Source organism: Thunnus maccoyii, chromosome 1 (genome assembly GCF_910596095.1).
Source record: "Thunnus maccoyii chromosome 1, fThuMac1.1, whole genome shotgun sequence".
Classification (NCBI taxonomy): Eukaryota; Metazoa; Chordata; class Actinopteri; order Scombriformes; family Scombridae; genus Thunnus; species Thunnus maccoyii.
In genome coordinates, this window is record NC_056533.1 from 14,076,641 (window position 1) to 14,092,950 (window position 16,310).

A 16,310-nucleotide genomic window follows, 5' to 3' on the forward strand; every position below is an offset into this window, starting at 1 on the left:
TGTAATGCATTTACATTTGGTGGCGTCAATAAGTGTTTATCACTGTGTGCTGGCTTTAAATATGTGAGACAAACAAGCACCAGACATTGACTTAAATCAGACAAAAGCTGGTCTGACTTGTGTCTGTATATGAGCTCCTATAAAGTAACAAGGGTGTGTGTGTGTGTGTGTGTGTGTGTGTGTGTGTGTGTGTGTGTGTGTAGGAAGTTACTTACAGGCTGCCGGCTTGGGCTGATTTGACCTGAACTCTTTCCTGGTAGAGAAATGAGAAGTTGTTAAACAATGACATAAACCGGAATTTATAAAGTTAACAAGAGTTTAAGTACACAAAGATGTGTTTTTCTACTTACAATACACACACTGCTTACCAGTACTGCAGTTCTGGGGTCCTCATGAATGAGGATGTCTTCAGCTGACACTCTGCTCTTGTCCTTCTTCGTCAGAGCTACAGAAACACAACGAACGATCACCAACCATCACGTGTTACCAGAAAAACTGTTCACAGACACGGCTGGTGATTTATGGGCTGCAGAGAACTGAAATAATTCACATTATTTGTGTATCGTAAGCTTACTGGAGTCAGGATGGAGAAGAGCCGGGTTCCTGTCAAACTCTGTGAAGCCAGCGTAGGAGTTGACTGCTCTGATGTGACCGTGACCTTCAGGCTGACCCTGTGACCAGAAAAACAGGCAGGGACGAAGAGGAAAAGGTATGAGAAAGTAAACATTATTCCTACACACTGATTAATAGTGACTTTAATAGGTTTAAGACAATGTTCCACACTACAAGCTCCTCTGAGTTAAAAATGACGTATGCTACTGTCTAAGCACAAAACAACCATACAATGATATATACACACACACACACACACACACAGACACACACACACACACACACACCTGCGGTCTGGTCTGTGTGGCCGGGCTGTGCTGTGTGCTAGAGGTGGAGGTCTCTTTGGGTGTGGAGTGCTGGAGGTCCAAACTGTCTTTATGTCCTGAAACCAGAAAGACACAGTGAGAACACCACAGACTGAGTGTGTGTTAAATGTATTAGTATTTTCAATGATGTGTAATTTAACCTGCTGTTTCAATCACCAAATCACATTCCCCAAAACAAAAAATTTGAATATACTTTTTTTTTTCGTAATCTTTGCCTGTAACGTTTCCATCAAAACAATCAAAGAATGATTTGTTTGCTACCATTAGGAAATCTACAGCAATTTCTGTAAAGCATTCAAAACAAAGAAAGCAAAACACACAGTCCGATCTGCTGACATCACCACAATGGTGAAATAATCACAATTCAAACATTTGATTCTTATGAGAAACTCCTCCCTTCACCTCCACCTGCCAAACACATCCTTAAATCAACAGTTAGTCCTTATTCATAGAAAACCTCAACCAGTCAACCAATCATTCATGCTTCTGTCACATCATACTTGAAAACCTCAGAGCCACCCAGGAACAGAGAACAAACAAAAAAGGTCCAGACGGAGCGGAGAAAGGAAAGGAAAAGCCACCAGCTTTAGAGGTTTACTGGGATCCTGATCTGGAGATGGACAGGCCTGAGCACCCGGCAGACGCAGCCCTGATCTAGACTGAAACTCAAACCTCTCATTGCCTCTCCTGCCATGTTCCTCTTTCCAACGGGGACTTCAGACCCACTTTGAACCTCACAGCAGGACGCTGGAGGAGCCTTTGGTCCAGACAAACTCAACTCCCTGTGCCTTCGTCTGCGGGGTCTCCTGGATGCCGCAGCACGGGCGTGAGTGAAACTTGGCAGGCTGCTAGGTTCGTGGGTGTCAAACGGTGGTGATGAGGTCATCTGACCGGCAGCTTTAGTGTTGTTTCCTCGTCTACTCAGAGAGCTTGATCTGCCCTCGTCGTCACAGAAAGCCTCGTTCACGTATCCCAAACTTCCCTCCCTCTCTCTCTCCCCAGCTCCTAACCCCTCTGTGTTGTCAGGCTTTGCAACGCAAGCAGGCAAGCAGGCAGACCGAGCAGAGCCCGAAGTCGAAACAACGACAACAGTAGGATACACACACACACAGTTCTCATCCTTCTCTTTTATCCTCTCATCAACACCAGATTCAGCCTCATTCTCATACTTACCAACAAACGCACCAAACTCTACAGTGGTGCTGTCTGGCTGGAGGGGCTGCTGGTAAAGTCCAGCTAGGGCGAGTTCGGGGTGGCTGGAGCCACTGGGCTGGGAAGGGGTGCTGCTGATGTGGAACTGAGCCCCAGGGGAGGGCACATTGGGCAGGCTGGATGGGGAGTCGGAATAGCCCGGCTCTTGTGGACGGGTCAGCTTACTCTGGGTGAGAGAGTGGCCTCGGAGACGCAGCTCCGGTGGGGAAATGGCTGCAGCACTTTGGACAAAGGCACTGGAGCCGGCACTGCCTGAGGAGCCATCCTCTGCAGCAAGGTGCCCGAGCCCAAACAAGCCCCTCCTTTCTGGGCTCATTGCTGGATTCAGGTTGGGGTCCAGCCCCAGTCCTGCTCCAGGGCTGGGCCCGACTCTCCGGCTACTTTCAGTCCCAGCCCCTCCCCCTACGCCAATCCCAAAAAGAGAATCTGCTATGTTGACCCCGGCCTGGGGAAAAGAGGAGCCGAAGTAGGCACCGACACTACGTTTGCCTATCACGGACGATTTGGATTGGGGGCCAGTGTCTGTTGCCACAGGGGCGATGCTGGGGACCACGTTCTTAGAGAGGCTGAGCTCCCGGGTGATCTGATTGTGGACCTTGCTGGCCTCTGATGCCCTCTGGGCAGTTAGAGTCTTCAGAGTGTCCACAGTCAGAGCTGAGAGGTCCTGGAGGTGTCCAATCTGGGAGTCCAGTGTGTGCAAAGAGCGTTTTATAAAGTTGACCTTGTTCCCAACCTCTTTCAGCTGCAGACACATGGTCTCAACCCTGGAAATGAGAGAAAACAGTAGCTTTAGTCACCCACAACTCAGCTTTTGTTACCTGCTATACTTATTGTTAACAACTACTGTAAAAATGAAAATATTTTATTGTTAAAATGAAAATATAAAGAACTAATATCTACTCTGAAATTAATGAACAGTGCTGTCGCATGGCATATTCATCAACTCATTTGGAAAATGTCAGATTTTTCTTACTCATTTATAGTAAATTTAAATTTAGTAATTCCTCTTAATCGTTTGATTTAATTTTAAACACTGCATGTTTTTGAACGTTGCCTCAAAAAAGGGCAATAACAACCCCACCTTTCTGAGGTAAGACGTATACGCTCCTCACTCCCCGAGTGAAACTGATCATCCTTTTCATGAAAGTACGTCTCCACACACTGCTCCTCAAAATCATGAAGCTTTTTTTGATCTTCCTCCGTGAGAAACAGCTCTGAAAGAGGGAGAATCCATTATGGATTATGTGCAGGATACAGGATATTGCACCACAGGGTCTTTATCAACAGAGAGCAGAGACTTGATACTGTTGTTGTCCTTGCTGGTGGTAAGCAGCAACACTTAAAACACTTAAAAAACTCAAAATCACTGGAATCAAATCAATCCAACTTAAAATAATTGTAATCATTGAAAAATATTTATGATCAGTGGCAAAAACTGCTCAATATCCCCCCTTATTTAATAATCTATATGCAGAACACATGAGGTTTCTGCCAGACAGTTGACAGTAGTGTGATCATACTTGGTCCGTAGGTATTCTCCTTCTTTCTCTTTCTGCACATACAGAAGAGAGAGTAGATATGGCACAGGAGGATGAAGGGGGGCGGGAGAACAGGCTTCTCATGGTAGGCCATAATAAAATGGTAGCGCTGGTACTTCCACACCAGATTGGAAATCGACTTCACTTGCAGATACACATTGCTGGAAAACAGTTCAGAAATGACATTGAGGATAATGATGTTGAGACGAATGCCGGTAATATTTAAAGTTTTTTTCTTTAAAACTGAAAACATGTTTAGGTTTTATATTTGTTCACACTTCTATTTAGCATACTATTTTTCATTAGGATAGCCATAAAAATATATTTTTAACCATTGCATGCAAGTGAACATTAGAAATATAAAACATAAATGCATAAATGTTCTGCACTCACTTGAAGAAGGCGATAAGGAGGTTGACCATTAGTATATACTGTACAAAGAGGTAGACTGCTTGTAGGAGAGGAGTCAGCCACACTCCTGCTGTACACAGGCTCTTTACTGATTCCTCACTGTTATTGGCACACACTGTGAAGAAGAGAAGGAGCCTATTAGGATGAGTGTACACACACACACACATAGACACACACACACACACACACACATAGACACACACACACACACACATAGACACACACACACACACACACACACACACGCACACGCACACACACACACACATGCACACGCACACACACGCACACACGCAAGCACACACACACACCCCAGGTCTTGTTCATATGCATTTACAACTAAGTTTCTTTCCTTAATGGGTCTGAATTGGACTAACGTCACTGGTTAAATGTACAAATTTACATTGAAATATTATATATTTAGTGTTCTAATATAAAACCCTCTCTAGATTTTTATTGTATGTATTCATTATGATTAAACTGGCTAAACTACAGAGGAATATTTATAATGTTTGTTACGTCTTCTTTTAACAAAAGTTTGCACTTCTTAATTAACATGTACCTACTCACCACATCTTCCCTTTCCAAGATAAAAGATCATATTCACAATAATAAAGCATGTGATAAATTTCAACAGTTTGTGAAACCTCGAGATGCCAACTCAGGTTTATGGAGCACACCCAGGTGTTTTGTTCCACCTAAGCTTCAAATGCACCCGACTCAAGCGACGATTGCTTAATCGTTGCCTTCATCCCATCAATTTGTAGTTGAGTCGAGGCAGTCGATGCTGTGGTGAAGCAAAAAGCTCTGCCCTCTTCAAAGGGAACAGCTGCTTCTGTGTGTGAACCATGTTGTGTGAAAGAGGCTGTGAGGGGAACAATGATTAGGCTGTCGTGGGTTTGATTTCCAGTGCTTGTTTTGAGTGACAATCAGCTGTCATGCTGTGGTTGAGAAGCTTTGAATAAAACTGTTCTTACCCTCATAATCTCCCCTACCATCCTCATCGTCCTTACCATCGATTTCATAGGCATACACTTCCCCGTACATCATCCAGTATGGTTGGAACACCACATCTTTGGCCAGCGTCCAGCTTGGCTCTTCGTGTGGGTACAGAATAGCTTTCCTGGGTACACCATAACTCAGGAGGACTATAGCCATGATTACCACAATATAAAACATGTTGGCCACCTGCAAAAGATGAAACACATACTCATTTCAAGTCATGTTATAACATCAGATTTTATTTAGCACATAAGTCTGCTCTGGGAACCCCAAGTCAGCACTACTTTCTCACTTTTGCTTTGAAAAATCACAATAAACAAATCCCTGGATTTTATTTTACACTGCTTCTCAAACTGGCTAAAATGAAAAAGTAACTTTTCTTCAATTTTTTTAATTTGGTTTGTTTTTACTGTTTCAAAGCAAATAGTTGATTCCAACTGCTGGGTTAAAAAAAATAAAAATAAAATAAAAATATATATATAATGGCTGTATTGAAATCCCCAAGACAGATTCAGTAATTGTCAACTACTCAACAGCTATGAATGTGTATATAATGGTCTACTCAAGTCTACCATCACTTAAAGTAATAGTTTGACATTTTGGGAAATTAACTTTGACTTTTGAGAGATTGACACCACTCTCATGTCTGCACAGTAAATATGAAGCTAAAGAGAGCAGTTGGGTAGCTTAGCTTAGCATTAAGACTGGAACCAGAGGGAAACAGCACCTCCAAAGCTCATTAATTAGACCCCAGGAAGTCACTAGCTTGCTAGAACACAAGATATAAACGCATTACTTAAAAAATTAGACTAACAGCAACTTTGAACGGAGCTAGGCTTGCAGTTAAGTGTTTGCAGTCTTTCTGTTGAGCTAAGCTAATCATCTCTTGGCTTCATATTTATTGTACAGACATGAGCGTTGCATTGATTTTTTTGTTGAATTCTTGGCAAGAAAGCAACTGAGTGTTTTTCCCAAAATGCTGAACTATCTAAAACTAGAGAAAATTAAATTTAGATCAATTGATCTAACATATTACCATTTTCAATATGCTGTTGAAGGTGGGCTACGACTTCAAAAAGTTGTAAAAATATTTTGTTAAAACCACACCATGAACTAACACATGAAATAATAGTAGAACTGGTGAAAAACTGACTGATTATTAATATGAGCAATTGATGAATGCATAAAAACATAGCAACAGTTTAACAGTATGTTCAGACTACAAGCCCAATCTATCACAAAATAATTACTATCAAACATTTTAATATTACTTCTACTATGTGAAGTGTTCTACAAAGTACTGTATTTGTAAATCATAAAATATAATTCCTGTATCTGATAGTCAGAATGTTCAGCGTGACCATAAAGCAAATATTCAATAAACTTCCTGTGTTATGTAAATTTGGGAGCATCTTCAGAATCATGGATGTAAAATAGTGAAAGCTTTTACACAGTGTATGAAAACTTTCACATCTGCTTACATTCACACGGTGGCGTGACTTCCAGTCAATAGTTCTGTGCTTTTGCTCATTATGTGAACACACCGTCACAGCGAAAAGTGTTGCTGTTCAGGCACATTAAAGACTAAAATATAATACTGAGAGGCAGCCTTACAAAGCCTGCTATGTCTTGTTTCAGACACAAAATACAAACAACATCTTATAGGCGAACAAACCTGGAGGCACAGTTTGACTTTCACCTAAATTGCACTCTGCATGTCTGAGAAATGTTCCTAGAAAGCAAATCCGGCACTCAATGTCACCAAGAAAACTTCCTCTACATTGATTGCATTTGGTGATTCAAATAATTATTCCATTAAGAAAAGAACTCACCATTTTAGCAATCATCATAACATACGGCCCAGCTTGCTGGTTGACAGCCAGGATGTCGAGGAGTCGCACGTACCAGAAGATGATATTGAGACAATAAACTGTCCTCCCGGGGATGAGGGCATCCCCTCCACCCAACCTCAGGCCAAAGCCGATGAAGAAGGTCATAATGGCCAGAAAGTCGGACACATTGAAATAGTCACTGAACCACACCTTTATCTTCTGACTTATTTTGCCTGCTTCAGACATAAACATCTGGGGGAGAAAAAGGAGAAGGAGGTGATATAATAATAGGTTAGTCGGTTCACAGTCTCAGTTAATTTGTAGGACAGGATTACACAAAGGAACTGGTATCAAAAGCTACCGTCTGTGTCATATTAATAAAGTCATCATCCTCACTATTTTTAAAGACCCTGAATGAGTGCGTAACAACTCTGCTGCACATACCTCTCGAATCTTCTCAATGGCAGAGGTGAAGATGTAGAGGATGACCACCCACTCTTGAGGAGAAGGCCAGTCAGGCATCTTCACCAGGACCACGTACGAGTAGAACATCAAGAAGCCCAGGTAGAAGAGCTGACCACAAGAGACACACGAGAATAAGACTCATCAACGTTGCACATGGAGCGAAAATACTTGATTGAATGTGAAGAGAAATTCTCCCAAGAATGGAAGAATATAACTGGCCTGTGTTGACAAAGAGCCTCTAAATTCAGACAGTTCCTGAGAGGGGCTTCCTCTCGCTGAAATATTTTGAGACAAGGTCAACTGAGGCCCTCTGAAAGGTCTCAACCTCATCGTGGCACTTTTGGTCGGGAGAAAATCGTTTTCACTTGGCCTCTGAGCCCTCAGTGCTCAGCTGTATGGATAAGGGCTGTGTGAGAGAGAGAAACTTCATCTTCTCCATCTGAAGCGAAATTCACAGTTCCCAAAAAAAGGCTGTTCTCAGAAGGGAGGGAGGAGGGGTTCAGGGGGGATTACATAAGGAATGAGGATGGGAATTTTTAACCAACTAGTCATTTACAGACTTAAAACTTGACTTGAAACTGGCTGCTCATCAAGCAAACTGTAGTCATACCAACTTATACAATGAGTTAATGTCATGGCTGAGTCTGTGTCTGTTTTGGAGATTGTCTGTCCAAATATCAATTACTAGAGCTTTAAATCACAGGTGTCCTACTAGCTAACAAGCTATGTAGATCAGAGATGACAGTGTATCCATTTGTTTTTATATGATATACAATACTTGTATACCAATACTAATTTTGCAAACTTTGAAAAGCACTTTGTTCTTATTGCTTGAAAAATGCTCATTAAATAAAATTATTATTATCATTTAAACTATAATTGTCATGTCTGTGACCTTTGTGGCCAATGAATATATTGTTTGCTGCTACTTTATCCTGATTTAATTTAAAGTAACCACAATGAAATAAATACCAAATGAAGCAACTGTGTATCAGTTACTGTATTTTCATGTTTTTTCGTCATTAACTCATTTACAAACATTTACATAAATTACTTTTAAATGAATAACACTGAATATAATTTACATAAAAAATAAATAAGGTGAGAAATTATAAGGCAAGCACTCAAACACTATTAATTTACTTTTTTACTTTGTGCTATAAATGTTTGCTTGTTCAACAAGATGTTGAATCTGGACAGGGTTCAAATCACTTAAAAGTACTTAGTGCACCTTCGAGCAGCTTGAAAACTCTTGTGTTTTTATCTCCTGTATGGAAACGTGTAGAAAAGCCACATGTTTGTGTCTCAAATAAAACTACTTTTGGTATATTAACTCCATTTTTGAGTTTGCACAAAAGAGCTCCATTGTGTTTAAAAACACAGACCCACCATACTGCTGACTGTGGGAAAGTATGAGAATTAAATCGGCAGGTTCGTTGCACGCACGCACGCACGCACACACACACACAGAAGACCAGTTGATTGATATGACTTGGATTAGGTCAACCGTTTCAAAAAGCTGCTGAACCTTGACGCTAAAAGAGTGAAGTGCTGGAAAATCAGGCATTAACACTATCATCTGATGGGTAAGTCACTGCTGAGTGCTGCTCTGATGTGTTAAAATCAGGATGGAAGCAGGTACAACAGATGTAGATAAGCTATATTACGTAGACTAGCCGTTTCAGTGATGGTATCAGCACATTTCAGTCCTGAACAGCCTGTAAAACAACCCTGACCCTGTAAATACAACTCAGTGACCACTCCTAAGTCCCTGAGAACCGGCCTCGGGCTTGAATACATAAATACAGGTAAGAGCAAGTGAGAAGAGACGAGTGATAATCCTGTGCATGAGTGTGAATGTGACGCTGCAAGATGTGTTTCAGGATAAGCTTAAACTACTACCACTACCTTTTTTCTTATGTGGTTCTTAAAATATTGTGAACATGTGGTATGCAGGTAATAAGTGCAGGTCATGAACCCAGAGGGACTAATGTGTGAAGAGGTTCATGCTCTCCATCCATGATTCCTGCTCACTCCACAAAGCAGGTGTTGCTGGTGCAGCCAGAAGGACACGTTTCTTTACTGGCTTCTAACCCGCTAGCGCTGCAAGTTGTGTTTCATCAGTCAGTCTGGGATTAGATGAAGAGACAGAAGCAGTTTTCCAAGATGCTTGGAACAACTTACCAACAAGTACCTTGAAAAACTGTGTACAGAGGAGAACTGGTACTGTTTTAAAGGCAAAGCGCGGTCACAACAAATATTGTTTTCATTTAGGTTTGTATGAGGTTTATTGATAAATAAAAACTATTCATGGCATTATTTTTGACAGCATCCTCACTTAACTTTGAATGCCTTAAACTTTTGCACAGTGCTGTATGTGGTGGATTCCAAAATGTTGCATGATCGTGTCACTGGGGATTTCCTATGGGAGGTGCTGTGAGAATACCGGTCTACATTAAGTGCTTTTATACATAGTGAGTGAGAGAGCTGTTGTTCCATTCTTAGTATCTTGCTACTTTCTGTTGGGCGTCTGATAAGACATGGTTGCACCTTGTCTTCCCTCTTGTTTGTGGTATTCATGGAGAAACTATCAAACACAGCCAGATGACAGATTGTCTGGTTCAGTGACATTAAGTTCAGACCAAATCTAGTAATCTGGTGCTATGGTGCAGGGGGCTGCAGCAGTTGGTGAGTGTTGTATGAGGTACCAGTGAGACAATGAAATACGATCCAGGAAGTTGAGTTTGAGTTACAGATTAATGCATTTAGGGACTTATCAGAAGCCAAAACACAGCGCAGCGGTTTGTAAAACTCACAGGCAGGATTTACAACTCTGGAGAGTTTTCACAGCAGCAACTGTTTTATCTTTCGTTGTGATGATCACGACGATCAACTTCTTGCCAGACGGCTGCTGCAGTTTTTTGCTGAGCCCTATGTGGTCCCCACTTGCACAGTGTAAACGCACCGCCCCCATTTTTGCTGCCGTTTTTTCACACATTGCTGCATTTGGTCTGAACGCGGCCTTAGGGTGGCATCTATCCTCCCGAGCATCAGGGGGAAAGATGAACGGTTTGACTGACTGTTACTCACTACTCAGATAAACCACCAGTAAACTGATGGTTGGATGAAGGGGGAGATGAGTGTATACATGTGCTCTCTCCTGTCATCGTTTGCGTACCGTGTTGGACCAGAACTTGACAATAGGAGCGTGGTAGAAGGCATATATTTTCCTAGTTAAGGGCAACTTCCTGGAGCGAATGTGTGTCTCCATGTCAGTCTTCGCCTCCACATGGTCGTGGGATCTGGTCTCCTTGAACACATCCTGCAGGGAGGTTGAAAAAGCCCAAATTAGACAACACCAGGCCACAATGTGGAAAGAAAATGAGAGACAGAGAGAGAGGAAGCAAAGGAAAAAAAAAGAAATACAAAAGGAGCATGTGAGTTAAAAAGTAACCAAATAAACAACAGAGAAAATAGAAACAGGTGAAGAAAGGAATATAAGGTTTATTACACAATAACCTGTTAACAGCTCATTAACCCTTTAACACAGTCAGCCTAAGGTTTCAGAAAATGACAAAGATGACAAAAAGAAAAATCTAACCATTTGGATGTCTTCAGCTATGTTCTGGAAGTTGTGTTCGCTGTCCTCCATGGTCATCTGGTGGTCGTCCTGGCTCTGAGGGATGTGAGCCATCTCAGCCTTGGATTTGTATTCCAACAGTAGGATGGCAGGAGGCACCAAGATACTCAGAATGACCTGGAGACAAAACAGTCCTTTGAATTACACACCTTAATAAACGAAAACATTTTATGGACTAAGCACAGACTTAAACTGAAATCTGAATGACCGTATAGTGCAAGGTCCTGGTTTTGTGGCTTTTCACAATTTTATTTGTCTTGCCAGTGACAAGAATAATACAAGGTCAAGCCCTGCAGAAATTTTTCCCACGCTTGATGCAGATACATTAAAATGTCTGATATTATTGGTCACAGAAAACCAACAAATACGAAGAAACGACAGCATGTTCACTCCTTGTGAGAATCCAATTCAAAATAAGAAAGACAAGGAAGACATCTAAGAAGAATACTTCTTACCAGCACTATAATTATCGCTATCTATTTTATTTATTTATTACTAATTAATAAGTAAAACCTTGCTGCTGCACCTTGCACCAGTAGGTCATCTGAGATAAGACAAGATTCCTGACATGAACTGTTATTCCTTACATCACCATGTATCATTCAGCTAAGTGGCATTTTAACACCTCAACAGTACATGAACTGAGACTGGGATTAGATAAGAAGCAAACCTTTGTTCCAGACACAGGAACACTGCACCTGTTGCCAAAACTTCATCGAACACAAATATTAAACAGAATGTTTATTGCACATATTAAGCTGAACATATGGTTTTCAGTGAGGTTCAACAGTGTGAGTTCCTGACATCACGGCCCCGGTCCCGCACTGAAATTACTCCGGCTTTTCTTTCGTTACCAAAAAAAATATCTAGAGTGAACATGAACCTTGTACCAGGAGTTCTTGCGCATGTTCAGCCGTCCCATCCACATGTCTGACAGCAGCATCTGGGTACAGGTGTGAGCCACAAAGGGCCGTAGGTGGGAGGAGACAGCCAACTTCAAACATGTGGAGTTGCTCCAGTTCTTCAGCTCGTACGTCAGCAGCTTCATGGCCATCGTCTCGTCCTGCCTGAACGACTGCTCCAGCAGGTCCACTGCCAACGTCCCAAACTCACTGAAAAACATCAGTGCTGTTTGTAAAGGCTTTTACCCTTGCTTTTTGAGAAAGAAAATTCAGAAATTTCATACCTTTCAGACAGGTTTTAATGTCATAGAAAAACTTACTTTGAGTACTCCTTGAGCTCCTCTGAGGTGTCGTCCACCACGTCACTCTTCTTGGCCTCATAGCCCATAGACCGGCAGAGCTTACAAGCCACCAGAGCTTTTGCCATGTTCTCCTCGCCATGCTGCCAGAAGAAAAGCGACATTTTCTGCCTTTTCATCAGCACAGCCCACACCAGCAGCTCGTTGAAAGGGTAGGGAAACCGACGTGTCTCTGGGTCGTCTATGTCCACAATCTCTTCTTTGCTCCTCTTTTTGTTCTGCTCAGTGGTGGACTCCAGCTGAGAGGGGAAGCAGGGAGCAGTAAGAAGGGTTAGAGAGAGACAGATGTTACGTCTTGGTCTTTTTGTTATTATTTTTCCCTTTTAACAGCAGCTCCTTAGATGCAAAGACTGATTTTTTTTTTTTTTTAATCCCTACATGTTTTCACCAGGCAACAATCCAACAACTGAGAAGGATGTCAGACGAACATGATATGAAAAACTTTCTTTATCTAGCACTTACTTTGAAAGCTTTTCCTCTACTTTAAACATGTGCGCAAATTTTAGGCTAACCTAATTTTAGTGGGATGCTCCAGTATAAAGAAAGCTATGTTCTTTTTTCGAACAGTGAGAGTTTACCTTGGGTTTGTACGGCTGTGCAGTCTTGATGAAGTGGTTGTGCCTGGTCTTCTCCTTCTTGTCCGCCTGCATGCTGAATGACTCGTGACTTTTCCTCAAATGAGAGCCAGGACCTGCTGTGTGGCGCCCCGACCTCTGTGCAGGAGATGAAAACATTTTCATGATTTGTCTCCACTTCTTTTAATTACAGTTCAAATTACATTCAGTTAAAAGTTGGTTAAAGGCAAATATGATTAGTACAGTGTATGAATTGTCACTGCAGTTCACAAACACACATTTAGTGCTTGACTTCATTTTTTTGGGCATCAACAAGACGTACCAGGTTTGAACTCATACAACTTGAAAATTCAAACACAGACAGAAGTTGCAAAATAAACACCATAAAAGATGTTTTGGACAAATGCAAACATTCCCACTCACCCTGCTGTTGCCCTGGAGATTGTTGTAAATGATTCGAAAGCGTTTTCTAGTGTAGTTGCACCTGTAAGTCCCGCCCATCAGGTACTCAATAACCAGACCCACATCAATCAAAGTGATCTTATAGTTTGGAGGCAGATGACTCTGTAAAAAGTCACAGAGACAAAGTGAACAATAAGATCTAAAAGATTTTTGTCAACATCAACTGATGAAAATCATCTGCGCTTACTCTACCTGTTTAACATCTCTAACCAGGTGGAGGAGAGTAGGATTGTTGGGAGATTGTTTCTACAATAGAAGAGGACACAAAAAGCTTTACTACACTCAAAAACAAACATACTTTCTTTTACAAGCATCCCATCTGTTTTACTTAATGGATTGTGTACATTTTATAATTTTACCATGTTGTAAAGCTCCTCCAGCCGACTGATTGTCAGGAAACGGTGCATGCTAACACCATTTTCTATGAGCAACTTGACAAAGTCCACTCTGTCCATTACGAGTGCATCTAGCATCGCTTGCTCCAAAGAGCTAACCTATACACACAAACAAAGACAAACATGCTGTTATAAAGCATATTTTTATAGCAAATGATTATTTATAAAACAAACACGATAAGGGAGAGAACCCAAAATATGGCCAAATTACAAAAAAACCCCAAATATAAATAAATATTATCTATCCTCCCTTTCACGCAAGAGCGGGAGTCCCCAAGTTTCAAAATAAACATCACCACTGAGGGCAGCTTATGATGACAACTGTAATAGGGTTCATGTTACAGTTAAGACAAGCAGCTCATGGCAGCCTGCCCGATTCCAGTCCTCTGGCTCTTCAGACAGCAGATTGTGGTCAGCAAAGATTCTGGGGTCATTTTGGGGCGAGTCCAAAGGTTTGGAGCTAATACTGAGCTAAGCAAACATCCATGGAAGCTGTGGCTCACACAAAACACACACTCAAACAAACACACAAACGTACCAGAAGCTGCTGTCCGTACACAAACACATGATTCTTGGCAATGTCTACGCGGTCCCAGGCCAGAGTCAGGACCAGCTGATCGAAGGCAGACGCGTTTGTGCCTGAAATACACAGGTACAGCCATGTGTAAACACACACACATTAACACATATTCATTTCCAGGCAAGTAAAGCCTTATTAACTGTGTATTTCCTGTTAGCCAGCTAGCAGGATTAGAGGGGGTTAGTAGAGCAGGGCCGGGGCAGTAATACAGTCAATTACACACTAATACAGCAACACAGCAGATTAGACTACAAAGTAAATCCCTGTTCAGTCTACCGCTCTCTTCCACTGTGATCTGCCTTATTGTCCTCTGAGTCTAATGATCATATTCCCTGTACACAGAAGTGATTGTCTGAATGTCGAACAAGAACCAAACAGGAATCCTGGTGGACTAAAATCGCCAAATTGATTTCCAAATAGCCTGCTTTTTCAGGCGTAAAAATCCATACATGAAAAAGCACATATGCCTGCCTATATTGTGGTTTTAACAACAGTGATGGAATTTAAACTTCCAGCCTACTAAATACTGCTTGCTGAGTAATAAATAAATTGAATCAAAGTGGAAAAGAGAAAAGATCTTTAAGCAGCACTCAATATTCTTTAAAAGGCTTGAGAGCTTTCATACCCCAGGGTCCTTTTGATCATGAGTTACTGTTTCACCAAGATGAATGAGCCTCAGGTCGGCAAATATTTGCCTGAGTGGGCTTTTCAATCACTGGCAGTCCTCAGTTTGTCTTTTGAAAGTCTGAACCTGTTTCTCAAGTCACAAACACATTCTTGGCTTTGGTCATAATAAACTGGAATGAGGTTGAACCCCAACACAGTCAGCGTAACACCCCTCTTCAGGTGAAATATTAATTCCATAAATAATTTCTTTCAACGACAATGTGTCAGATTTAACAAATAATAAAGAGGGTAACAGCCTTCCTACTCTGAATTCTTCCCATTTTGTGTTTCTCAGACAGGCTGCAGAAAGGAAGAGTGATAAGACAGAGACATGCGGCTCAGTGACCGACAGTGTTGGAATAAGGAGGCCCTGTGAACGCAAGCAACATGATCTCCTCAGGAACACAAAGAGAAGGGCACACAGGGGGGAAACTCTGTTCTCAAAGCATATCTATATCAGAATGAAAACATGACAAAGTCTTGAAATCTTATAATCTTCCAATGCCAACAAGCTCAGCGTATGAATAGACTGAATCAACTTCACGTGACTTTTACTCTCAGAGCGTTTCTTTAAAAAAAAAAAAAAAAAAAAAAAGGTTCAGAGAGAAGTCATCTACTAACCTTGGAGTAAAGCCCTCAGAATGGCTACATCAATGTCCTGGTGATCCTCGGAGCTGATGTGAAACACAGTGATCTGTTTTCCAAGAAATAAGATAGCACTTATTATCATTCTTCAGATGTTTAAAGAGTTTGTGTGATATGGCATCAATTTATAAAAAAATAACAGCCCAACAATTTTCAGCTGATGTCACTCATGTGTAAGTTAACCTGACTTTTTATTTTGTTTTGTTTATTACTCTGAGTTCTTATCTGTTACCTTGTTTCCTGCACTGCTGTAACATGCAAATTTCCCCTCTGGGGATCAATAAAATCTTTATTTGTTTTATCTAGTTGGAAGCTGCACTATTTTCACTCACTTCTCCTGGTGCTTTTATATTTGGTTTCCACAACTGTTTATTTATATTCATTAAGTGACAACTTGTGATTGGGTGAATGTGTACAAATTTACCAATTCTTTACTCTTCATGCACTCCATCAGAGTCTGAAAGAGATGGATGGCATCACTCTGGCTGAAGTTGAAGGTTTTCTTGATGGTTGCAATGATGTCAGTCTCCACTCCGTCAGGAAGACGACTATAAAAGAATTACAGCAAAACATGGTTACTCATCACTCTGTCTGTATGAAATCATTACAGCCTCTCAAATCTAAATGTCTCACAATATGGAAAAGTATGTTTTCCACTTTATTAAGTGAGGTGTTGTCATTTGATCTA

The 16,310-nt window shown here is 41.3% G+C and overlaps 1 protein-coding gene across 3 annotated transcripts in view; it reads right to left on the minus strand.

Annotated features, from left to right (window-relative positions):
- trpm7 (transient receptor potential cation channel, subfamily M, member 7) overlaps positions 1–16,310 on the minus strand; it is a 42,159-nt gene that overhangs the window by 7,233 nt on the left and 18,616 nt on the right. Inside the window, exons 9-30 of one of the 3 annotated variants that reach the window (XM_042433639.1) lie at positions 16,047–16,170; positions 15,599–15,671; positions 14,270–14,370; positions 13,696–13,830; positions 13,529–13,582; positions 13,298–13,438; positions 12,878–13,012; positions 12,261–12,538; positions 11,922–12,150; positions 11,000–11,155; positions 10,577–10,720; positions 7,378–7,506; positions 6,934–7,185; positions 5,113–5,287; positions 4,082–4,214; positions 3,671–3,849; positions 3,232–3,364; positions 2,112–2,914; positions 900–994; positions 575–671; positions 369–445; positions 216–253 (exon numbers count right to left, since the gene is read on the minus strand). In XM_042433639.1, coding sequence (XP_042289573.1) covers positions 216–253; positions 369–445; positions 575–671; positions 900–994; positions 2,112–2,914; positions 3,232–3,364; positions 3,671–3,849; positions 4,082–4,214; positions 5,113–5,287; positions 6,934–7,185; positions 7,378–7,506; positions 10,577–10,720; positions 11,000–11,155; positions 11,922–12,150; positions 12,261–12,538; positions 12,878–13,012; positions 13,298–13,438; positions 13,529–13,582; positions 13,696–13,830; positions 14,270–14,370; positions 15,599–15,671; positions 16,047–16,170 — 3,681 coding nt within the window. Of the gene's footprint in view, positions 1–215; positions 254–368; positions 446–574; positions 672–899; positions 995–2,111; positions 2,915–3,231; positions 3,365–3,670; positions 3,850–4,081; positions 4,215–4,355; positions 4,965–5,076; positions 5,288–6,933; positions 7,186–7,377; positions 7,507–10,576; positions 10,721–10,999; positions 11,156–11,921; positions 12,151–12,260; positions 12,539–12,877; positions 13,013–13,297; positions 13,439–13,528; positions 13,583–13,695; positions 13,831–14,269; positions 14,371–15,598; positions 15,672–16,046; positions 16,171–16,310 lie in introns of those variants that run through there. The other 2 variants (XM_042433712.1, XM_042433799.1) reach the window with 2 other exon arrangements.